The following is a 27,374-nucleotide window of genomic DNA, read 5'->3' as shown; positions in this document are numbered from 1 at the left end:
ACATAGGATTGTCATGTCATTAATTTTATTTTTCTTTTTTACAAAAGTAGATTTTACATAGATTTAAATACATATAACGAGTTTTGGATAAGCGAAAATTAGAGTTTCATGTTGAATGAACAACTTAAATTATTATATTTTGTAATTTGTGTATAGCTTTTGCTACGAAATTCAGAATATTATAATTTTTGTATCATTGGATAGTGCTCGAAACAAGATCCATATACAATATAGTTCTATAACCACTAGTGGAAAAACCTTATATGTCAATTAGTAACAGATGCGATTTTTACAAAATCGCATCAGAAAATCAATTAAAAAAATGGGAAGGAAAGCTAGAAGGAAAATCTGATGCGGTCCTCTTGTAGACCGCATCAGATTTTCTTTTTTTTCAAAAAAAAAAACCAAACGCAGCCCACTTATAATCCCCAGCCCACTAATAATCCTCAGCCCACTCCCTCTTGTCTCTCTCCTCCGCATCCTCTCCTCACTTAAACCCTAAACTCCCTCCTCTTCCTTCTCTCATCCGCCCCTTCCATTACCTCTCTCAACAACAACGTTTTTTGAGGTTTTCATTCGTTCGTTGTTGATGGTTGTCTTCGTTCGTTCATTGTTCACCTGCGATTCTTTCATCAGTGAAGACCAACGATTTTTGTCGCTTTTTGTCGTCTCTTGTCGCTCGCCATTCTCATCTCCTCTCTCAATATTTGTCGCCGACAAGTGCCGCCGCCTCAAAAACGTTTGTAATTCCAGATCTAGCTTTTTTTTGTAGTTAGGCTTCCGTTTTTTTCATATTTTGTTAATGGTCGTTTTAATCTTGTTTTCGTATATTTATTTTATTTAGTTTGTTAGTTTGTATATTTGGTTTCTAATTTTTGTTTTTTTATAATTTTGTACTATGTTTTTTTGTGTTTATACTTTTGTAAATTCTGTATTTTTGTATATAATTTTGTATATTTATTGTGTTTATAATTTTGTACATTTGGTTTGTATAATTTTGTATATTCATAATGAGATTAGATTGCGGTGGTTTTTGTGTTTTGCACATTGGGATACCACGATTTGGAATTTGTTCGCACAAATGCCTTGCCACCTGCTGAGGGTGGTGCGTAATTTTTTTTATAATTAAAATCAGTGTTTATTGCTGCGGTTCTGTTCAAAACCGCATCAGTAAATATTTTATACCTGTTGCGAGCCCATCCAATGCAGACCAAAATTGCATCAGTAAGCTCGATTTTGACCGCATCTGATGGGCTTTTTGCCACTAGTGAACTTATGAATTGAGCGAGCCATGTAGGTTTGTCATGACATCAATTGTTATTTTTATTTTATTTTTACAAGAATAGAGTTCTACATAAATTTAAATACATATAAGTAGCTTTGGACAAGTAAAATAGAGTTTTGTATTGAATGAACAACTTAAATTATTATATTATATGATTTGTGTATAACTTTTGCTACGCAATCCGAAACATTCTAATTTTTGTACCATTGGATAGTGCTCGAATTATGCTTCGAAATAAGATTTATATACAATATAGTTCTAAAACTTACGAATAAAGAGTACCACGTAGGATTGTCATGTCATTAATTTTTATTTTAAATATAATTATTTAAAAATAGAGTTCTACACATATTCAAATATATAAAAGGAGTTTTGAATAGGGAGAAATTTACGTTTAGTTTTGAATAAATAACCTAAATTATTATATTATGTAAATTAAATATAACTTTTGCTACCTAATTCAAAACATTATAATTTTTTACAATTGGAGAGTGCTTGAAATATGCTTCAATGAGAACCATCTACAATATAGTTTTACAACTCATGAAAATATATTTAATTAGATGAATGGTAAGACAATAATTTTTAGTCTTTCTTTTTTTATAAATATAACAATAATTAAGCTATAAGTATAGTATAGAATATGTGATTATAGCATTTTATAATAGGTCCAATTTAGAGCATTAAACATATTATCTTTCAAAACCTCGGCCTTAATTGCTCCGCTGAACCAAAAAAATTAGTATTGCAAAAAAATTTATTAAGTAATATTTATTGTTACAACATAAACTAAAATCTATATCGATAAAGTTACATATATATTAGAATTTTGAATGATGAAAAAATTAGAGTTTGATTTTAAAAAACAACCTTAGAATATTATAGAGAGCTCCATCTAAGCATGTCATGTTACTGTTTTTAATTATTAATTTTTTTATAAAGAAAATAGTGTTCACTATATATATAAATACATATAAGGTATTAACATTACATCTTGATTTTAGATGAACAACCTAAATTATTATACTATGTAAATTGAATATAACTTTTGTTACAAATTTGCAATATTATAATTTTTTTACCATTGGAGAGTGCTCGAAATATGTTTCGAAATAAGTATCATATACAAAATAGTTTTACAACTTATGAAAATTTATTTATTTGGATCAAAAACAACATATTATTTATTCTTTATTATAATTACATGTAAAAATAACTATAAAAATTAACGTATTATATGTTGGACAATATCAATTCTATCTTTGAAAATCATACTTTTAAAAATTGAGTTATATAAAGATAAAAATACATCTTTATAATTTTGAACCTATAGCATACCATGGTGGCATTACATTAATCAAATGAAAGTTTATCATGCAATGACATTGCAATGGTATTATGTAATTCATTAATTAATTTATCCGTAGAATATTTATTGTTTACATAATTATTCATGTTTGTTTTTTCACATATATCTATATGTCAGATCTTATTCTTTTATCCATGAACTTGATTCAACTAAATTAATTGGAAAATCAAGGTTCGCGTTTCTAGACTATTTGAGGTCACGGATCATAACAAAAAGGGAAAAGCTTGATAAGTCTTATGGTAATGATGGATAAAGAGGTATATTTTTCTCTTAAATAATATTTTCGATTATTAGTAGAGGCTAGTTTTATATAATATAATTTGCTAGTTTTATATATAATTAATTATATTTATGATACCATTATTATGATCTTTTTTCACTTCTCCATCTTTCATTTTATATGTGTTAGTGTATGTGCATCACTAAAAGTTGAAGTTGTGGCTGACAATCATGTTTTCTATAGTTTTTCTATCATTCAACTATTAAATAAGTACCCTTTACTTTCTTGAAAAGTATCATTAAGGTGTTCTTCATGTTTCAATTGTGTTAATTATATTAGTCATACCAATTATTGGGATATTATTTAATAATAGACTTAACTACAATATTTAGTTTAATATTAAAAAATATAAAATTATATATCACAGTAATTTTTTTAGAAATAACAGTATAATGACAAATACTTTATTCGTTCTTTTTCTACTACAATAATGGGTTTGGGTATAATTTTTAAGGAAATGAAAAATGGATAGTTTCGCATAGAGGTACCCCTTTAATTAACAAGTGTAAGAGATAAGTAAATCCTTAATAAAGTAAACGAAACTTTATGAGTCAATTTGATGACTAATTAATGATGATGTTATTAACATAAAGTAAAGGCAATATTGTCAATTATAGTTGTTTTTGTTTACTAAAAGTGGAGTGGTCCAAGAAAATAAAACTATCCAAAGTGGTGATTATTGCAATAGAAAAAAAAAACAGAGGAAGTATGTAAATAAAATGGTATTGACAAAATCTCATTTTTACTGCAACACAAAATCAACAATATTAACAAAAAAAATTGCAAAAAAATAATATTAACAAGAACCCGGGCAAGGCTTTCTGCAAAAAAAAAAAAAAAAAAAAAAAAAAAAAAAAAAAAAAAGAAGAAGAACCGGGGCAAGGCAGGGGCTTCAAAACTAATTGTAATTATACCTGAGCAACCGGGAGAAAGATAAGGATTTCCTTGGTAGCCCGGAAGGCATCTGCAACGATAACCATCCACTCCACTGTCGCTGGCATCAATATAGGCCGTATTTTGCTGACAAGCATAAGGGTAGGGATCATGTTCAGAATTCCTGATCACCCACTCTAGCACCACCGATACTTCCACAACTGTCCTAGACACAAAATCTGAGTCGGTAAGATCAGATCTGCCCCGAAATTTGAACTGATTTGCGTCCCCGATAAATGCGTACACGCATGGGTTGTAAGAGAAAGTTTCTGAATGGTTACCCACAGAATTTAAGATAACCGTAAATGACCTGGTACCATTAGGAATAGTGGCTTGGCAACAACCAACGCCGTCACAGTCACCTGCAACCCTGCTGCTTCTGTCTGAGCTGCAGCTTGTTTCGCATCTGCTGCTCCCACGCTGGTGGTCCAATGGTAAGGTGTAAAAGTCACTGGTTTGCCCAGAGAAAGATGCTGCACTATTGCAGCCCACCATGATTAGCTTGTTCCTGGCACCTGACACAATGTAAGGGGCATACTTATCCAAGAGGCCGAAGTTCAATGTTGAAAAGATATCTGTCGTGGGAGCCGTTGAATTGTAACATTGGAAAGCCACTCGTGAGGTTAGACGGACATGAGTTTCGGATATCTCAACAACCTCAACTATGGTCGGATTAGATGTAGGAGTACTGTATTGAGCAGTGGGTAAGAACGCCTTCGGAGGATCGAAAGAATCAACACAGAAAATGTCATAGAATCTTTTCCGGGAACAACCAGCCCCCAAGCCAACACCAAATGGGTAGGGGACGGTTAAGTTGCCACACTTGCGCGGGCAGCCAGGCATGGTGGTGTTATGGGCGGTGAGCATGGTTAATGGTTTTAAAGACCATGCTGGAAGATTGGTGCTGGTTGCTAGGAATAGTACTACTATCCATATGTTCATCATTACGCTGATAATTGAGAGACGTATGATTAGATAGTGTAGGGAAAGGATAACGGATGTGATTATGCGCAAGTTTTTGGAGATCTATTCAGTCCTCTTGTTATGCTTAATATACCCAAGTTGAAATTTGATACACCTAAAATCTCCATATATAAATTGTTTAGGTATGTCCTATAATTTTTTTTTGACTGGAAAAAACAACTATATTATTAACTAGTCAAGCCTTCCAAATCGGTCATAACAGCACCAACAACATCAGGAGGATACTCCTCCAACCAGACACGAAAATCAGCAAACTTGTTGTGCATGTACATGTTATGTTTTATGCACATGTTATGTTTTGATGATGAAAATTAATATAATATGTTGTAGCATGAAAGTATGTAATAGTTGCAACAGATACATGAAGAAAGAAATTGATAAACGAAGACTTTGAAGAAAAGAAGAATCAAGAATGAAGTCCAAGTTTATAGTTTCTTAGAATAGTTACTTTGGATTAAAATGTAATATGCTCTAACATAGTGATATGCTATGTGCTAAATATAGAAATATAAAGTTAGTATAATTATTATTTTCTTTGAGTTAAGAAAGTAAATAATTATATTAAAATTATATATTTATATAAAAAGGAAATAGGTTTTCGAAATCAGAAATAAAAAGAATTAAGGAAAATGTGTTTTTAGAAAAAGATTTTATTAAACCGTGTTTGTAAAAGAATTTGATAAAAACGAGTTTTAGAAAAAGATTTTATAAAACCGTGTTTATAAAATAATTTGATAAAAACGAGTTTTAGAAAAAGATTTTATAAAACCGTGTTTATAAAAGATTTTGATAAAAACGAATTTTGGAAAAAGATCTTTTAAAATTGTGTTTAGATAAAAACGTGTTTTAAGGAAAAAGATTTTACAAAAATCACGTTTCCTTAAAACGTGGTTGAAAAGATTTTTTCTAAAACAAGATTTTCCAAAACGTGTTTTTAAAGAGTTTTATAAAACTGAAATTTTCTGAGAACAAGTTTTATAAAATCAGATTTTGTTTTGGAGAATACTTTTTGAGTTAAAAATAAAATCTATTATGGAAAACATATCCTTTTAAGAGTATAGATAAAAGATAAAAAAGGATAAAGTTTAATTATCTAAAAGAGAAGTAAATCCCTTGAATTAAGGAATTGAAAGATATCCTTTGAAGGATATTCGTCCAATCCATGTTCTATAAAAGGGATTCATAATTCACTTTTAGATCTCACGTTTTCAGAGAGAAAAATCGAGTCTATTAAAAGCTGAAAACTATTTCCTCCGGCACTGAGCATAGCACTGAGCGAGTCAGATTTAAGTTACTATTTCACAATTGTAATTGTCCTCTACTTGCTTGACTAAGAAGCACATCATTGAGGATCGTTCTTTCTTTGTACCTTTAACATTATAGAGAGTGTCAACACTTAGAGTTAAGTGTTGAGAGTCATTACTAGGGTTAGTAGTGAGGGGAATCTTATTGTATCAAGAGTTTGATATTTTAGGATTCAAAGAAATAAAGAGTTTTGTTTCTTGTGTACGTAGATCTCAGAGGTGAGATTGAACCACGTTATATCTTGTGTTTGCGTGTCAAATCTAATATCTTTTAGTTTATTATTTGCAAAAACTCAAATCAGCGATTTACGAGTGTTTGGCACAGTGCTAGGCACTGAGCCCCAAAAGGATTTTTGCGAAAATAGATTAGATTTCACCACTCAATTCAACCCCAACTTCTTGAGTGTTCCCTTGGGTTACAACATTACTACCCAACTTTGCTAAGCTATAAGCAAGACCATTCCATTGGCTTCTAACAAACGAAACTGAGAACACTATGCAGAAGGGTAGATGAGGGTGTGCAAGGAGCCCAACAGCATAGGGCCTCCAAAATTATAAAAGCCCCAAAATATATTATATTGAAAATTTTACTTCATATTTGAAGAAACTACCTTTATTTCCCACCCTTAATAAATTTGTCAATGATTTATCTTTAGATTTTCAATGTTCCATCTTTAGAACTCTAACCTTCTATCTTTATTTTCTATAAATTTAGGGGCTCAAATTTCATGTTAGAACCGGGTCCCAAAATTTTGAAGACGATCCTGACACTATGCAACTACTAGCTAACTTTAAAATATCTGCTACAATGCTACCACAAACAGAAGGTTCTATGCTACGCTTCATCAAAAGAATATATAGCTTCATATTATCCGTCTCCGCAATGAAGTGTGCAAAGCCAGCTTCCATTGCAATCTTCAACGTAAACCTCACAGCCATAACCTCCGCCACATCAACATTGAAACCACCTTTCTCCTGCGTACAAACAACAACCACCACTTCCGCTATCTTGTCTCAAACAGCCCCACCAAAACCAACACTCCCATGAGGGTATTGCAACGTCTGAGTTTCAGCTTCCAAACCCCCTCCCTTGGTGCTTTCCACACCACTGCAAGCTGTGGGAAGTTTAACAATTAATACTTCAAAGTGAGGAGTGGAAAAACAAAGTAAAAGGCTCTTGTCCCACATGGAAAAAATAGCTTTGCTTCACCTTATTTATTAATAGGAGTTCCTTAGCACTACTTGTTGGATAGAGTGCTAGATGGATGGATATACCACACACGCGCGCGCGTCGGCCGGGCCGGGCTCGTGGCGAGCGCAGCGCCGGCGTGGGCTGTGGGTCTGCGGTCCGTTTTAGATTTCCTTTTTTTTGTTTTGTCGTAAATCGCTAGAATCTCAGTTTGCGTTCGTTACGGAATTCTGTAACCGTTGGCAACAAGATTTTCGGAGCCTAATTGATTCCCTTTCCTTATCTTCAGCCTTCCATTTTTTCTCTTTGGAGCCTTATCAAAAGGCTGGTTTCTCTTCAGTCAAAACACATAAAATAACTCACTCAAAAATACTTCTCCATAAAATATTCTTCTGGTTTTGGGCTACTTCTGATCTCCATCCGAGGTATGTGAGTGCACACATATCTTGGAGTCGTGCTAATCCTGGAGGACTATCGCTTTGTTTCTACTGCACCGGGGTAGCGTGAAATCGTCTTTTAGGACAGTAGTTATCCGCGTCACGGCAATCTGCTCTTCGTTCACGCTTCAACAGATAAGTATAATTTTTAGTTTTAATTGCAACAATCTAAAAGACAATTATGGCTTCTGAATTCTCTATTCCTGACATGTCCAAACTAGAACCATTAGATGGAAAAAATTATAAACGTTGGGCTATTAGAATGTAATTTTATCTGGAACAAATTGATATTGTGTATGTTCTTGAGGGTGTAACCTTACCTTCTGGTGAAACTGAAAAAACTGATTTTGAAGCGAAATTTGGTAAGGATGATAGAACTTGTAAAGGTATGTTGTTGCACCATATGTCTGATGCTCTACTTGATATATACATGTTGTTTGATCATGCTAAGAACATTTGGGATGCACTTAAGGTGAAATATGGGTGTGATGATGCTGGGACTAAACGTTATTGTGTTAGTAAGTGGTTATGTTTCCAACTTGATGATGATAAACCTATAATTGACCAAATTCATGACTATGAGAATATATGTATTGTTATGGCTGGTGAAGGTCTGTGTATATGTGATTATACCCTTGCTATAGTGTTGATTGAAAAATTGCCTCCATCATGGAAAGATTTTCATAACCAGTTGATGCATAAAAAGACAGATCTAACCTTAGAGGAGCTCATAGGTCACCTGAAAATTGAGGAGGAAAATTGTATTAAGGATAAGGGGACCAATATCTTTGGTGGTTTGTCTAAGGTAAATCTGGTGGAACCTAAGACCTCTAACCATTCTAGTAAGACCTTTATAAAGGATTTCAAACCTCAAGGAGGAGTACATAAATACAAATTTAGGGGAAACTGTCAAAATTGTGGGAAGTCAGGTCATAAAGCCAAAGATTGCCGAAGCAAGAAGAAATATGGACAGAACCAAGTTAATGTTGCTGAAGTTATTGATAACTTTGTAGCTGTTGTGTCAGAAGTTAATCTTGCAGGTAATGTCACTGAGTGGATTGTTGATACTGGAGCAACAAGGCACATCTGCACCAGTAAGAACATGTTTTCAACCTATGACAAAACAAATGGTGAGAATGTGTTCATGGGTAACTCGGCTTCTGCAAGTGTTTAAGAGAAAGGGAAGATAATTCTCAAACTCAGTTCAGGAAAGCTTCTTACTCTTACTAATGTTTTACATGTTCCTAAAATGCGTAGGAATTTGATGTCTGGTAGTTTGCTTATGAAAGCTGGTCTTAGAATTTCTTTTGAATCTGATAGACTTGTTCTTTCTCATAATGAGGACTTTGTAGGGAAGGGGTTTTGTAATGGGGGGCTTTTCATTCTTGATGCTTCTGCTGAAACTATGAATAAAATGGCTAGTACTTCTTCTGTTTATATTGCTGAATCTATTGATTTATGGAATGCAAGGTTGGGTCATGTTTATGTTGCTTCTATTAAAAGGCTTAAACATTTGAATTTAATTCCAAACTTCTCTAAAACCGAATTTTCAAAATGCAAAGTATGTGTTGAAGCCAAATTTGCAAAGAAGCCATTTAAATCAATAGATAGACAGACTAAAGTACTAGAGCTTGTCCATAGTGATTTGGGGGATTTTTAAAAACATGAGAGCAGGGGTGGTAAAAGGTATTACATAACATTTGTTGATGATTGTTCTCGTTTCACTATGATTTATCTTCTCAGGTCAAAGGATGAAGCAGAGGAAATTTTCCTCAAATACAAAGCCGAGTTAGAAAATAAGTTAGATCGAAAGATCAAGAGACTTAGGAGTCATAGGGAGGAGAATATGATCCTAACTCTCTTAAGACTTTTCGTGAGAAAAATGGTATAGTTCATGATATGACTGCCCACTATACCCTAAACAAAATGGAATTGCTGAAAGAAAGAATAAGACTCTTAAGAACATGATGAATGCCATGCTTATTAGTTCCAGACTTCCTGATAATATATGAAGGGGGGGGGGGGAGTATACTTTCTGCTTGTCATATTTTAAACCGAGTACCCCACAAGAAACTAGACAAAACTCCTTATGAACTATGGAAGGGTAGAGAACCCAACCTGAATTACTTAAAAGTGTGGGGGTGTCTAGCAAAAGTGGAGATTCCTAGCTTCAAGAGAGACAAAATAGGTCCAAAAACAGTTGATTCAATTTTTACTGGATATGCTTAACAAAGTCATGCTTTTCGTTTCCTTGTTAAAGGTACGGTGCTAACAATTCTTATGCAGGTGGTAAAATTATTGAATCAAGATATGCAGAGTTCTTTAAAACATCTTTCCTATGAAATCCTCTTGCATTAGTAATGATTTGTCATCTTCTAGCTCTGCACCTAACTTATGTGTTGCTTCTCTTCCAGATAATCATGTATCAGATTCAGAGCCAAGAAGAAGCAAAAGGGCTCAGGAAGAAAACAATTTTGGATCTGATTTTATTACTGCTTTCTTAACTGAATCTTATTTGATTGACTGTGATTTTGTCTCTGCCTTTTTTTGGGAAGATGATCCTAAAACATATGATGAGGCAATGAGGTCCATTGATGCAATTTTTTGGAAAGAAGCTATTAATAACGAACTTGATTCAATCCTAAGTAATAATACTTGGGAATTGACTAACTTATCTAGAGGTTGCAATCCCATTACTTGTAAATGGATCTTCAAGAAAAAATTGAAACCTGATGGATCCATTGACAAGTATAAGGCTAGAATTATTGTCAGGGGATTTACTCAAAAACATGTAATATATTATTTTGATACTTATTACCCTGTCACCAAAATCGCAACAATTAGAACTTTGATAGCTCTTGCTTGCATTCATAATCTTGTTGTGCATCAAATGGATGTGAAAACGACTTTTTTGAATGGAGACTTGGAGGAAGAGATTTACATGACTCAACCTGAGGGGTTTGTGGTTCATGGTTAAGAAAATAAGGTTTGTAAGTTGGTCAAGTCATTGTATGGACTTAAACAAGCTTCAAAACAATGGCATGACAAATTTGACAAAACTATGGTAAGTGATGGTTTTCATGTAAATGAAGGTGATTCTTGTGTTTACTCTAAGCATGATGCCTTTGGATGTGTTATCATTTGTCTCTATGTGGATGATATGCTAATATTTGAACTGACTTGGATCGTGTCAAAGAGACAAGAATTTCTTAAGTTCAAAATTTGAAATGAAAGACATGGGTGTGGCTGATGTTATTTTGGGAGTAAAAATTAAAAGAACTCCAAGTGGTATTTGTTTAAATCAGTCTCACTATGAAGAAAAACTTCTTAAAAAGTTTAGCTCCTTTGATGTCGATCCAGTCAGAACCCCCTATGATCCAAGCTTTCATTTAATGAAAAATAAAGGTGATCCAGTTTCTCAATCAGAGTATGCGAAAGTTATTGGAAGTGTTATGTTTCTTATGAATTACATAAGATCTGATATTGCTTATATAGTAAGTAGACTTAGAAGGTATACTCATAAGCCCAACAAAGATGATTGGGATGCTCTTTGACGGTTGCTTAGGTATCTTAAAGGTACCATGGATTGGGGTTTACACTTCTCTAACTCTCAAGCTGTTTTGGAAGGTTTTTGTGACGCAAACTGGGTATCTAATAATGATGAAATTAACTCTACTAGTGGCTATGTCTTTACACTAGGTGGTGGAGCTGTATCTTGGAAATCTTGCAAGCAATCTTGTACTGCTATGTCCACTATGGAATCTAAATATATTTCTCTTGAATTGGCAGGTCATGAGTCTGAATGGTTGAGAAATCTACTTGCAGATATTCTAATATGGGGAAGCCAACTCCTTCTGTCGCTCTCCACTGTGATTCTCAAGGTGTCATAGCTATTGCAAACAACCACGCCTACAATGGGAAAAAGAGACACATTCGTTTGAGGCATAAGGCTGTCAAAGATCTGTTTGTCAAATGGAGTGATATCACTAGATTATGTTAAATCAGAAAGGAACATTGCGGATCCGCTCACTAAAGGCTTATGTAGAAAACTAGTTTTGGAAACATCGGAATGCATGGGCTTAAGGCCCATTGGATGAATTCTAACTAATGAACTCCTACTCACTATGAGTTCAAGGGAGGACATTATGAATAATTCTGAAGCATAAAATTTCTTTTTTCCATCCCTAGTTGTTTATGATGTAATGTGCTTGCTACAAATTGAAATTAAGATTCAGGGTGAGCTAAAGGCTCTTAATGAACCCATATCCATATTTTTGGAGGTGTGATGTAGCACGCACTTGATGGGATTCACCTACTTAGATGTAGAAGTGTGACCGCTTTCTATGAGATTTGCATGGGCTAATTCTCTAGAGCATCTATGAGCATCCAGGTCTAGACGTATGGCCAGTATAAGGCGTCACTATTATTCGCGGAGAATCAGAATATTATACATGGTCAATTGTGTGCTTCAAAGTGATGTATCTTTTCCTCCCTATTAAATTCAAGACTTAAGCCACTTGATAGGAAAGATATCCTAGCTTAAAAGTACTAAGTGTTAATTCAAGTCGCAAGACATTAACACTAATGCAATTGTCTGTTTTGCCCAAAGCCAGTTCTTTTTCTTTTTCATTCTTTTTCCTTTCTCTCTTGTTGAACCTGTGAGGGATTGTTGGAAGTTCAACAATTAATACCTCAAAGTGAGGAGTGGAAAAACAAAGTAAAAGGCTCTTGTCCCACATTGAAAAAATAGCTTTGATTCACCTTATTTATTAATAGGAGTTCCTTAGCACTACTTGTTAGATAGAGTGCTAGATAGATGGATATACCACACGCGCGCGCGCACCGGCCGGGCCGGGCTCGGGCACATGGCGAGCGCAGCGCGGGCGTGGGGTATGGGTCTGCGGTCCGTTTTAGATTTCCTTCTTTTGTTTTGTCGTAAATCGCCAGAATCTTGGATTGCCTTCTTTACAGAAATTCTGTAACCGTTGGTAGCAAGATTTCCGGAGCCTAATTGATTCCCTTTCCTTATCTTCAGCCTTCCGTTTTTTCTCTTTGGAGCCTTATTAAAAAATATGTTTCTTCATGTTACTCTTTGAATATTAGTTTACAATTCTACAAATCTAGAACCAATTTATTAAATGCCGAATAATATGATTTTTTTTTTTGTTTAATGTTTTAGTTTATCTTAAATTGGTGTCAAATTGAACTCGACCCAAGCCAAACTCGAGCTTTGAGAGAAGCTCACAAGCTTGAGCTAAGCTTCACTTATCAAGCTCGTCGAGAGCTCATGAGCGCATCCGAGTCGAGTTAAGCTAAAAGATAAACAAGCTGAGCCAAGCCTAGTACAGCTCACGAATTAATTTGGTTTCCATCTCCCTTCGCAAGATTAATAGATTGTGGGACGTGTCTCACCCAAAACCTTTTTTTATGGGATCAGATGACAAGTTTTCTTGCACTTAAATGTAATTAATTTTTATACAAAGATTTTACTTGATTAATATCTAACAATGTTAACAATTTAAGTTTCAACCAGATTAATTGCCTATTTAAGAAACACGAAAATACTACTACTTTTTGGTCAAAAAACAAGCTGCAAAAAATAGCTTTCACAAGGAGATTGGAAGACCAGATTCTTTCACAATAAAACGAAAAATAAACTAGCCAATTCCACCATATATCATCTGAAATACGACTTTAACTTATAAATCGACTCTCCTTTTGAAATCAATGATTTAATATACTAAATGCCTTTAAAAACATATTCCAGTATTGTGTGCAAATAATAGGGAGATAAACCTGAATATTATTCAACCTATTATCTCACATTATGATTCTATTTATCTTCTAATGCCTTTATTGAAGGAAGAAATCAAAACTCCATTGTTTGACATGAACCCCAACAAAGCCCCGGAGTCAGACTAATTTGGAGCGTACTTCTTCCATGCCTACTAGCCTTACATTAAAACTGATGTATGTCTAGCGATCAAGAGCTTCTTTCACCATGGAAAACTACCCCCACACCCTCAGCAATACTACCATCACGCTAATGCTGAAGACGACAATTCCGGAAACGCTAAATCACTTTATGCCAATCAGTCTAATCAATTCACTTTATAAACCCACCTCAAAATTGCTAGTTCAAAGACTATGTCCTATTCTGCAAAAAACCATTATCCCTCTGCAGAATGCTTTCACTCCGGATCGATTAATTCATGACAACATCCTCATAGTACAAAAAATTCTCAACACTTCTCAAAAATCCAATAATAAGACTAGTTGTGGGCTAAAAAAGGAATGATGCATAGTGAGAAAAACTCTGCCTTAACTCTAGGTTTTTGCGTCATTCGAAATTGATTTCTCCTACATTTTGGTTCCTCAGCTCGGCTGAATGCTATGGCATAAGGGGCTAAGAAAGGTCAGGGAGGCACAAAGTAGATGTTCCAAAGGAGAAAGAAATTTGAAAACCACAATCAGGGGATGTGAGGAAATCGAAGGATATTAATGAGCTATTGGAGGTAGCTTCTCTTAGTTGGACGCCTAAGGAAGAGGATGACCTTGAATCTCACTTGATCGATCAAGAGATCTCAAAGCAAGATACAACAACATTTGTAGCAGTGAGGAGCTTAACAACTTCATGGATAGAATCGGTTCGAACTCCTCATAGAGTTCCAATGCTCCCATCTATTATGCTAGACTTCTGGTGGAAGTAAACTTAGAGCAAGAGTTTACTGATTTGATCTTGTTTACAGATGAGTATGGTAAATTGCAGTATCAAAAGGTGTTCTCTGAGTGCAAACCTATGACTTGCTATAATTGTCATGGGATAGGTCATAATATGGATTAATGTCGACAAAAAAGGTATGAGGTTGCTCAAAGGAAATTACAACCTAGGAATGTTTCGATTATTAAAAATGCTCCTAAGCCTACTCAATCAGGTACTCAACCAGCTATTGTATCCAGTGTTGCACCTATTATTGTTAGGCTGCCTACAATTGATGGGCGTAATGGAGGAGAGGAGAAAGAACAGAATGAAGAAGTTGTCAATGGAACAGAGGATACTGCTATTGATTTGAGCAAGGTAGCTGCAGAGGGTAGCAATTGTAAGGACCAAGAGCTGCAATCAAGATAAGAGAGCCCTAAGTTTCCTGTGAATAATGAGATAGGTTGGTAGGGTGCTGGGTGTATTAGCACTGATGCTGGAGGAGGGAATGTGATTCCACCTGATGGATAATTTAGCTCTTTGGAATGTGAGAGGACTTAATAATCCTAATAAACATGAAGATGTTAGATGGTTAATACATCAACACTTTGTGGGCTTATTTGGTGTTTTTGGGACAAGAGTGAAAGCTTTTGCAATTTCCCTAAGGTCTTCCCTAGAATCTGTGATAACTGGAGTGTAGCCAAAAATTACTAGTATCATAGAGGGGGAGGGGGAGAATATGGCTTGTGTGGAAACCTTTGAAGTTTGATGTGAACATCCTTGGAGTGACAGATCAACTTACACACTGTGAGGTACATCACAAAGGTTCAGATAAGAAGTTTCCTTATAGTTGTGTAAGGTGTTAATGCTACTAATGATAGATTGCAACTTTAGCAAGATCGGGTGTCTTTGAAGTCTGGTGTGCAGGGTGCCTGGATAATTAGGGGTAACTTTAATAACACTATAACCTTAATGAAAGGATAGGTTTTGCTATCCCTTTGGAGGAGGTTGGAGCTTTTAGGCAATGTCTTAAGGACTATGGGTTGCATGATGTTGTTTGCTCAAGACCTTTTTTCAACTGGTCTAACAAACAAGGAGTGGGTAAAGTTTTTCCAAAAATTGATAGAATGAGGTTTAGGAGGATGTATTTCCAAGAGCAACAAATACTTTCCTCCCTGAAAGTATTTCTCACCATTGCCCATGTATTATTAAAATGGATAGTAATGTGGTGCCTAAGCCTAGATCATCTAGATTTTTTAACATGTGGTGCCTTGATGATGGGTTTGATACTATTGTAGCTCAAGGATGGCAGAAAGTGGTGTATGGTGTGCCTATGTATAGGCTTGTTATGAAATTGAACGCTTTAAAAATGGATCTGAAAGTGTTGAATAAATCCAGGTTTGCTGATACTGAGAATGAATCTGGTTTGGGTGCTCAAAATCTTAAACTGATTTAGGCCCAAGTACGTGAGTATCCTCATGAAATTGAATTGCATATTCAGGAGAAAGCTTTCGGAGATGAATATGAAAGATCAAACAAGGCTAGACTTAGTTTTTTAAAGCAAAAAGTGAAACAAGATTGGCTGGGTGGTGGTAATGCTAATATAGCCTACATTCACGCTTGTTTAAAGAAAAAAAGGTCATACAACCATGTGTATAGACTGCAAAAATATGCAAGGTGTGTGGATGGAGACTCAACATGATTTAGAAGGAGCGATTTTGCGATTTTATGAAGGGTTACTTGGGACTTGCGATACTAGCAAGAAGCAACTCAGCCAAGCTATTGTTAATGAAGGCATGACCTTAAATCATGAACATCAAGATGAGTTATGTAGAGCTTTTTATGGGGAAAATGTTAGGAATGCTCTTTTTGATATTAATCACAACAAAACGCCTGGTCCAGATGGTTACTCAAGGTTATTTTTAAAGAAATCATGGCAGTGTGTTGGCCCTAAGATGACTACTGCAGTGCGAGATTTCTTTTAGTCAGGGAGAATTTTGAAGCAGATTAATGCCATCACACTATGCTTAGTGCCTAAATGTGATCAACCTATGGATATTTCATCAACTTAGACCTATTGCGTGCAATAATGTCATCTATAAAATCATCTCTAAAATGTTGTGTGAGAGACTTAAAAATATTCTACCTTCTTAATAACCCATGTTCAGAGTGCTTTTATAGAGGGGAGGGTAATTTTACACAATATTTTCTTATGTCAAGACATTATGAAACACTATAGATGAAAAAACCAACCTTCTAGGTGTACTATAAAGGTGGACTTGTGTAAAGCTTATGATTCCATTAATAGTGATTTTATCAGAGAACTACTTCAATGCTTGCATTACCCTGACTAGTTTATTAATTGGATTATGACTTGTATTTCAACTCCAACCTACTCCTTGAGTTTCAATGGTGGAGTATGTGGTTTCATTGAAGGTAAGAAAGGGCTGAGGCAAGAGGACCCCATATCCCCCTTGCTCTTTGTTATTGCAATGCAATTATCTAGGTTGATGATAAGAATAGGGAAAAGAAGAGAGTTGCAATTCCATCATAGATGTACTGGTTTATCTCTGAATTACATCATCTTGGTAGATGATTTGATGCTATTTAGTAAGGGTGATGTCTAGTCAACTTTGTTACTCAAGAGAATATTGAAAGCATTTGCAGCTACATCGGGTTGGAAGCTAGTCAAGCCACGACAACAATATATTTTGGTAATGTATCTGAAGATGTGCAAAATATAATTATGCAAGTTAAAAGGTTTTCAAAGAGGAGAGTTCCCATTCAGGTATCTTGGAAAACATATCACTTCTAAGAGATTAAAACTTGATGGAGCTCTAGACATTTCTCATATGCTTGTAGAGTTAACCTTGTGAACTCAGTTCTTTTGAACCTTCACACTTATTGGGCGCAAATCTTTCTACTTCCCAAGAGTGTGTTGTGCAAGATTACTCAAGTTTGCAGGTCGTACTTGTGGGAAGGGAAGGTTTATTTATCCAAAAGTCCACCTGTTGCCTAGACTTGGGTATGTATGCCTAAAAATAATGGTGGCTTAGGCATTAGAGATTGCATATCTTGGAACATGACAGTAGTGGGGAAGCTTGTATGGCAAGTGGCTTAGAAGGAAGATGTGCTATGAATCAAATGGATCCATAACATCTATATCAAGGAGCAACACTGGTGGGATTATACTGCTCCTACTGATGGTAGATTGATATGAAAAGGGATCTGTAAGGCCAAGGATGGTTTCAAATCAGGCTACAACGTTGTTAACAATAATGTTGGAACCCAAGGTGACACTCAAGAAGGGGGGGTTGAATTGAGTGGTGAAATCTAATCGATTTTCGCAAAAATCCTTTTATGGCTCAGTGCCTGGCACTGTGCCAAACACTCGTAAATCGCTTATTTGAGTTTTTGCGAATAATAAACTAAAAGATGTGAGATTTTATACGCAAACACAGGATATAACGTGGTTCAATCTCACCTCTGAGATCTACATCCACAAGAAACAAAACTCTTTATTTCTTTGAATCCTAAAATATCAAACTCTTGATACAATAAGATTCCCCTCACTACTAACCCTAGTAATGACTCCCAACACTTAACTCTAAGTGTTGACACTCTCTATAATGTTAAAGTTACAGAAAAAGAACGATCCTCAATAATGTTCTTCTTAGTCAAGCAAGTAGAGGACAATTACAATCGTATGATAGTAACTTAAATCTGACTCGCTCAGTGCTATGCTCAGTGCCAGAGGAAATAGTTTTCAGCTTTTAATAGACTCGATTTTTCTCTCTGAAAACGTGAGATCTAAGAGTGAATTATGAACCCCTTTTATAGAACATGGACTGGACGAATATCCATCTAAGGATATCTTTCAATTCCTTGATTCAAGGGATTTAATTCTCTTTTAGATAATCAAACTTTATCCTTTTTATCTTTTATCTTTACTCTTAAAAGGATATGTTTTCCATAACAGATTTTCTTTTTAATTCAAAATGTATTTTCCAAAACAAAATATGATTTTATAAAACTTGTTTCCATTTTTATAAACTCTATTTGAAAACACGTTTTTAGAAAACACGTTTTAGATAAAATTGTTTTGTAAAAAATCTTTTATTTTGTAAAACACGGTTTTATAAAATCTTTTTCTAAAAACACGTTTTCCTTAATTCTTTTTATTTCTGACTTCGAAAACCTATTTCCTTTTTATATAGATATATAATTTTAATATAATTATTTACTTTCTTAACTCAAAGAAAATAATAATTATACTAATTTATATTTCTATATTTAGCACATAGCATATCACTAAGTTAGAGCATATTACATTTTAATCCAAAGTAACTATTCTAAGAAACTATAAACTTGGACTTCATTCTTGATTCGTCTTTTCTTCAAAGTCTTTGTTTATCAATTTCTTGATTCATGCATCTGTTGCAATTGTTACATACTTTCATACTACAACATATTATATTAATTTTCATCATTGAAACATAACATGTGCATAAAACATAACATGTACATGCACAACAAATTCCCCCTTTTTGATGATGACAAACCATAAATTTAATATTGTTAAATAATAACTTGTTCCCCCTCAAAGTATGCATCATTAATCACATTAGGGAAAGTAACATAATATCATTCACATACGTTTTCACAAGTAACTTGGTAACCAAGATAATTTCATTCAATAGTCTAAGTATTATACCCATCTTCCCCTTTTGACATTATCAAAAGAATAGCATCAACATGTTTAGCGAGCCAAAGTGAGATATAGTCAGTAAAATACTTCAATTAGCTCAAGCAATAAATACTAAGGATGCTGGTGCTATGTCATAATCCAACTCACAATCCAAAGTCATTAAGCAAACATATAATCCAACTCACAATCCGAATTTAAGAAGCAAGAAATAATCTTGAAGGATCATGGTTAGTACGTAGCTAAGAATGTAAGATGGAGATAGGTAATGCAAGCTTAAAGATTTGAAATGGCAATTGGATCAACAAGTGCTTAAACCCTTTTTCACATTTTCAACTTTCGCAAATAAACATCATAAGACTTTCTTCACTGTGGCACTGTGTGTGCCACTGTGCCACTGAACAATTTATTTCCTTTCAAATATAACTAATCTTCGGATATACTGGAATCCAAAATAATGATTTTCAAACCTTTGATAATATTTTTTCCATCTAGAAATTGAACTCTAAGATTTATCTAACACAAGTGTCTTACTCTTCTTTTCTTTTCTTTTCTTCTCTCTCCTTTTTTTTTTTAAAGAGAGTCAGACCATACAATATTACTAGAGTCAATCAATAAGTATCAAAGGTGAAATAAGTTAATTCGAACCTCATTTTCTTCTAGATACATCTCATGGCACTGTGCCCGCACAGTATGAAACAGTACTTTCATTCTTTCAAGCATTAGTGTTTCTTCCAACCTTTTCATGTTCCCCCTTAACTAATGCGTCTTCTTCTTTCACCATCTTATCAATATGTCTATGCTCCATATACATGAATAAGATTAAAAGCACTTGTTGAACTTTGGATGAATGTGTGAAGAAAAGAAGGATAATAAAAGGGAAATGAAGATAAGGTGGGATATATGAAAGAAAAAATGATGAGGCACAAATGTCAAATTCATGAATAGAAAATCAGAATATTGGGCTAAAGATCAAGCTTGCTATAGGAGAAAGAATTTGCATTTCATAGCTCAAAAATTCGGCAACTTAGGATCATATAGCTTATTAGTTCGGCAACTTAGGATCATGACATTAGGACAACATCATTAGACCATTACGAGTCCTTTTATATCAAGTGGACCTTTACTCACAAAGCTTCACCAAGACATGCATCAATAACACTCTAATTAACATATTCAAAGGAGGACAATAGGCATAATATTCAACTAATTTCCAGAAATTAATCCCAAAACCACGAGTTATCTTGTAAAAGGTTCATGCATGACATTCAACATAATTACCTTGATCACATAATTACTTTTCAAACCACTTACCACCATCACATTCTCTATGGAGTGTGTTAAAGATTTACCGACATTTCAAATACCAATTTATCCTATTTTATTAGTGCCAAATATAACACACCCTCCATGGTAGGCTACTAGTAAGAGGAATTGAGATTTATCACTAGTCATATGTCTTGAGCAGCCTTTGTCAACATACTATAGGCTGCTTCCTCTCACTTTTGCCTGCAAAAGAATCACTTGTTAGTTTTAGGAACCCAGATTTGTTTGGGTCCCTTTTTCTTACGCTGAGCATCAAGTATGTCTTTCCTAACTCAGATTTGAGTAACACGTTTGATATTCTTTGCAATTCGATTTTTCTTTTTGTTGTAGTCGTCATTTAGATGACCATTATTCCACAAAAATTGCAAATTAGATATTCAGGAAGGCCCATGTATTTTCTCTTTCGAAAGTCTCTTTCGAAGGTTCTGGCACTGCGCCTGGCACTGGGTTGCTGGTTAGTATATCCTAATCCAGTTTTGTTCATGTTGTTTGTGGTGCTAGTTAAGTAACTTAGAGCATTCATTCCATTAGTCCATTTTTCGTGCATCTTTCGAGCAATAGAAAGTTGTGATTCCAAAAATTCAACTGAGGTATTTAAATCACTACTTCTTTTTCTGGAAATCTCTAAGTCTCTTTTAACTTTATCAAGCTCTTCTCTTATCTTTGCATCACTAGGCAGCATTAGCGGAACAATCCTAGAATTTTGTCTTGAGTTCTTAAGTTCAACCAACTCGTGATTTAATGTTTCAATTTGTTTCTCAAGACTAGATTTTTCAGCTTCGAACTCAGTGACTGGCACTGAGCCATTTACGAGGTCATCAACTAGAGTCTTTTCGTGTTTTAGTGTGTTTATCTCTATGTCTTTCTCGTCAATCCTTTTCATCAGAGTTTTGTTTTCTTTCAACAAATCCTTATATTCCGTTTCTAATCCAATTTTTAGCCTGGTCAAGTTTTTTATTTCCTTTTTCATGATATCAAAATTATCATTCATGTTTTGACAATCATCAATTACGTTTCCAAGCAAAGTGACAAGTTGACTTTTTGAAAGAAGATGAATTGAAGGTTTTATAGAAGTTAGGCTTACCTCATTGTCTTATACCTCTTCGAGAGGGCTCGAACTTTTAGCCATCAAGCATAGATGTGAGTCGTCAGGGCATAGTGCCGTCTTCAGAGTTGTCTGTACAGCATTCAGGCATAATTTGTCCTCGTGGCACTGTGCCTGGCACTGATCCTCGTCAGAATCCGAGTCTCCCCAGACTGCCGCAATCATAGCTTTCTTGTACTCTTTCTTCGACTGCTCTCGTTTTTCCTTAGGCTTTTCTTCAATCCACAGAGGGCATTCTTTAATCCTGTGATCGAACTCGATCACCACACTTGAAACAACCAGAGTTAGTAGCACTTTTCTTAGGGTTAGAAGTAGTGCCTTTACCTTTGAAGTTTCCACTTCTCCTGAAGTTGTTGCTCCTGTTCTTTTTTAAGAAATTTTGAAACTTTCTAGTTAGAGACGCTACTTCTTCATCACTTTCACTATCATCCGTTTCTACTTCAGTTTTTAAGGCCAACCCTTTATTCTTTGGTTCATTTGATTTAGGATCTAAAATAAGTTCATGGGTCATTAAAGACCCAATTAGTTATTCTAGTGATAGTTTTGTTAGATCTTTAGCCTCTTGAATAGCAGTGATTTTGGGAAGTCATTTATTAGTCAAACTTCGTAACACTTTTCTAACAAAATCTTCAGAAGAATAGATTTTTACTAGATTCGTCCTTATTCATTGTGAACAATTCATATTCATGGACTAGTAAATCTATCCTAGACTGTTTTACCTCATTTGTACCTTCATGGGACAACTCCAGTGTGTCCCAAATTTCCTTAGCAGTAGTACATGCCGAGATTCTTGAATATTCATCAGGTCCAATTCCAGATTGGAGAATACTCATAGCTTTGTAAATTTTTTCGGCTTTTCCATAGTCAATAGAATTGTACTCATCTTCCTCCTTGTCGATCAGGTTTCCTTCATCATCTTTGTTTTGAATAGGGAGAGGTCCAGTCTTTATGATTCTCCAGCATTCAAAATCAGAACCCTGAATGTAGATCCTCATCCTAGTCTTCCACCATCCATAATCCTTCCCGTTGAAAACTGGACACTTGGAATACCTATCACGATAGTCATCTTGCGTGTTCATGATTTCTATTCTCTAGATGTGAGTCTTACGAGAATAACCTGCTCTGATACCACTTGTTGGAACCCAAGGTGACACTCAAGAAGGGGGGGCTTGAATTGAGTGGTGAAATCTAATCAATTTTCGCAAAAATCCTTTTATGGCTCAGTGCCTGGCACTGTGCCAAACACTCGTAAATCGCTTATTTGAGTTTTTGCGAATAATAAACTAAAAGATGTGAGATTTTATACGCAAACACAGGATATAACGTGGTTCAATCTCACCTCTGAGATCTATGTCCACAAGAAACAAAACTCTTTATTTCTTTGAATCCTAAAATATCAAACTCTTGATACAATAAGATTCCCCTCACTACTAACCCTAGTAATGACTCCCAACACTTAACTCTAAGTGTTGACACTCTCTACAATGTTAAAGTTACAGAAAAAGAACGATCCTCAATAATGTGCTTCTTAGTCAAGCAAGTAGAGGACAATTACAATCGTATAATAGTAACTTAAATCTGACTTGCTCAGTGCTATGCTCAGTGCCAGAGGAAATAGTTTTCAGCTTTTAATAGACTCGATTTTTCTCTCTGAAAACGTGAGATCTAAAAGTGAATTATGAACCCCTTTTATAGAACATGGACTGGACGAATATCCATCTAAGGATATCCTTCAATTCCTTGATTCAAGGGATTTAATTCTCTTTTAGATAATCAAACTTTATCCTTTTTATCTTTTATCTTTACACTTAAAAGGATATGTTTTGCATAACAGATTTTCTTTTTAATTCAAAAAGTATTTTCCAAAACAAAATATGATTTTATAAAACTTGTTTCCATTTTTATAAACTCTATTTGAAAACACGTTTTTAGAAAACACGTTTTAGATAAAATTGTTTTGTAAAAAATCTTTTATTTTGTAAAACACGTTTTAAGGAAATAAAATCTTTTTCTAAACTTACGTTTTATCAAAACAAAATTTTATCTAAAAATCTTTTTCCAAAACTCGTTTTTATCAAACACGGTTTTATAAAATCTTTTTCTAAAACTCGTTTTTATCAAATTCTTTTATAAACACGGTTTTATAAAATCTTTTTCTAAAAACACGTTTTCCTTAATTCTTTTTATTTCTGACTTCGAAAACCTATTTTCTTTTTATATAGATATATAATTTTAATATAATTATTTACTTTCTTAACTCAAAGAAAATAATAATTATACTAACTTTATATTTCTATATATAGCACATAGCATATCACTAAGTTAGAGCATATTACATTTTAATCCAAAGTAACTATTCTAAGAAACTATAAACTTGGACTTCATTCTTGATTCGTCTTTTCTTCAAAGTCTTTGTTTATCAATTTCTTGCTTCATGCATCTGTTGCAACTGTTACATACTTTCATACTACAACATATTATATTAATTTTCATCATCAAAACATAACATGTGCATAAAACATAACATGTACATGCACAAAAAATAACTTGTGGAAGAATGGTACTAAAAAGTACACTGCCAAGGAGGGGTACCAGTGGACTAAAGGGGATTTTGATAGGGTGGATTGGCACCACTGGGTTTGGAATGCTTTAAATGTTCCTAAACATGTTTTTATTTCCTGGCTAGTAGCTTTGGGCAGCTGCTGGCATTTGTAACAATGCTCAGTGCTTGTTGTGTGATAATGGCTCTGATAGCTACTTGCATTTAGTTTTTAGATGCCATTATAATAGAAGTGTGTGTATTAAGATTATGCTTTGGCTGGAGATCAGGGTAGGGAGTGATGAATGCTTATACACTACTTGGAAGAAATGGGGAAAAAGATATAGTAGCAAGAAACAACAGTAGGTATGCTACACTGCTTTAGTAACTACAATTTACCATATTTGGAGAGCAAGGAACCATACTCTGTGGAAGAATGTTGTGTTACTTCCTGATAGAGTGGTAAAATGTATTAAAGCTAATGTGATTGTTAGAATTAAAACGAAGATGAAGCAATCTTAGTCTGGTGCTATTTCAACCTGGGTGTTAGCATTAGCAGAGTAGTTCTGTTGACTTTGGTTGTTATTTTTGTTTGCTTTGTTGTTGTTGGTTACTAGTTGTAGCTAGATTGGTTTTTGTTTGCATACTAGTGTTATGTACTAGTATGTTTTAGGATGTATTTAGCCTGATGGCTTTTCACTGGTTCTGGTAATCTATTTCTTACATTTTACCATAAAGAAAAAAAATTGGTTATGTACGGTTAAACTTCATATGAAAAAAGCCTATGATCGCATTGAATGGAATTTCATATTGAATTGTTCACACATCCTAGGGTTCCCTACACAATGGCCGAATTCAAGAATATGTTACCAATGTGTCATATTCCCTAAAGATCGATGGAACCACGACCGCTTGGTGCAAGCCAATAAGAGAGCTAATATAGAGCGACCACCTATCGCCTTATATTTTAATCATATGCATAGATTTGTTGCTAAAAAAACTATTAATAGAAAGTGCCAAACCAAAATCAGATTCAGATTTTAAATAATTAACACGTACGTTGTTCTCTTGCTCATGCCTAATGTTTGCTGATAACAACCTTGTGTTTTGCAAGGGCACTACTTTAACATATACTAAACTAAAAAAGATCTTGGATGCATTCTGTCAATTATCAGGACAACTAATCAATTTTTACAAATTAACCATTATCCTATCGAAAAAACTCTAAATTCTAGAAAAGCATCCATAGCATGCCCATTTAATATGACATCTAAGGCATGTCTAGGACGATACTTAGGAGCTTTATAGCTCTTATTATCATATGAAATAAGATTATGTACATATCCTTATAAACCGAGTAATGCATCCAACAATGAGAAATTGGATTACTCTCCAAAGCAGGGTAACACACTCTCATTCAAACTAATTTATAATCCCTTCCAGCTTATACTTGCTCGTTTTCGCTCTTCCTAACCGACATTAGTAAATCAAATTGATACCCTTCATAGGAGATAATTATTTTGGAGATAAAATAAAGAGAAAATCAACATCTATCTCATTGTTTGGAACAAAATTTGCCAACCAATTTTAGAAGGAGGTCTGGCCTTCCCATGACCCTTTCCCAAAACAGAACTTTCTAGCCAACTTAGGGTGGAACTTGGTATCCCGACCCACTAGGACAAGCTCATTAAGAAAAAATATCTCTCAAAAATCATTTTTCGACTACAATCCAAAATCAAGACTCCTTAATGTGAAGGAAAATCGTTGCCCAAAGGGATATCATTCGAAAAGGGATCTGATAGAAGCTTTGGAATGGTAATTCTATTCTATTATGGCTATAATAATTGGGTCAGAAATGGTAATTTGATAGACATGTTAAAGATATACCAAGTTGGGCTTAACCCAGATCTTACAATCTCTACTTTTATTCGACCCGACCATTCTCCTAATATTCCTAGCCTTCTAAACATTCTTCCCTCTCATATTGTGTAAATAATCAAAGTGATTCCACTCCCATCTGATGACATGTAAGACTTATCATTTGGGTTTACTCCTAATGGGCAATTCTCAGTATATTCAGCCTCCTCATTAGCTTACGATCTGACTCCAGTTCCACCATGACCTTACCGTTGGTTATGGGAAATTGATATCCCACCAAAGCTTCAAATATTCCTGCGACAGATCTGTCACATTAGCTTGGGAGTAGGAGACACTCTCTACAAAAGGCCAAGAATTCTTACAAATCTTTGTGCCTGGGCGATGATCACCCTGAAACTTCAGATGATCTTTATTGGACCTACCCGAATGCAAGATTATTATGGAACCTTATAGATACTATAAGCTGGTTATAAGCTAAATTGTGAGCTCTACCCCTGTTAGAGCTTCTGGAGCCGATTTAAAGTAAAAGTTCTACTCCAAAGTTTATTCTTTTTATTTGGAGTCTTTAATTTGAAAAGAAATAAACTTCATTGTTTTCAACTCAGAAAAGTGATTTGCTCATCAAGAATGACACTCGTATGACAAATTAACCATTTTCATAGTTCGAGATCTCCCTTCAAGGGAGCACAACCTTCTTCCCTTCCCCACAATCTATCCACAATTGCTTGGGAGCCACCTCCCATCAAGTCGTTCAAACTAAACTTCGATGATTCCCTCAAAGACCTTTCGGCAGCAGCTGGTATTATTATCTGCTACCATATGAGAGATCTCATCCACGCCCGCGCTTTCAACCTTGGTTTGACCTCAATATAAATTGCAGAAGATTATGCTCTTCACCAAAGTTTGCTCATAGCCATTCAGCAAAATATTACAAATATCGTGATTGAAGACAATATCTTCTGGTCGTCAACACAATTAAAGGCACTTGGGCACCTCCATGACGAAAAAATAGTAGTATCACACAAGGTATCAAACTCCTACTTAATAAATTCAATAATGGCATTAGGAGTACCCCTTGAGTGAAGAGTCTCCTAATGTTATTTAATTTGCTTACCTAAAAAAAAAAAAGAAGTAACAATACATAACAAATATATACTTTGTTTGTATATAGTACATAACCATTATTGGTGGCTTAGCTTCATGACATATGATTTGAGTTGGCCAAATTCATTTATGAATTGCAAGTATTCATTTGCTGATGCTCCTGATATCAATTATATTCATATATGACTGATCAATTCCATTTATATAAAGCCAATAAAGGATCATCATCGACAACC

General features: G+C 34.6%; 1 protein-coding gene across 1 annotated transcript in view; it reads right to left on the bottom strand.

Moving 5' to 3' along the window:
• The window catches only part of LOC125494895 (wall-associated receptor kinase 2-like), a 30,854-nt gene extending 26,045 nt beyond the window's left edge, over positions 1 to 4,809 (bottom strand). The window contains exon 1 of the mRNA XM_048638767.2: positions 3,849 to 4,809. Within this exon, the coding sequence (XP_048494724.2) occupies positions 3,849 to 4,809 (961 nt within the window). The remainder of the gene's footprint in view (positions 1 to 3,848) is intronic.
• Positions 4,810 to 27,374: the final 22,565 nt, after the last annotated feature.

Source organism: Beta vulgaris, chromosome 2, assembly GCF_026745355.1.
Source record: "Beta vulgaris subsp. vulgaris cultivar EL10 chromosome 2, EL10.2, whole genome shotgun sequence".
In the NCBI taxonomy this organism is placed as follows: domain Eukaryota; kingdom Viridiplantae; phylum Streptophyta; class Magnoliopsida; order Caryophyllales; family Amaranthaceae; genus Beta; species Beta vulgaris.
Note: the sequence above shows the minus strand (reverse complement) of the source record. Positions and strands in the feature narration are given on the sequence as shown.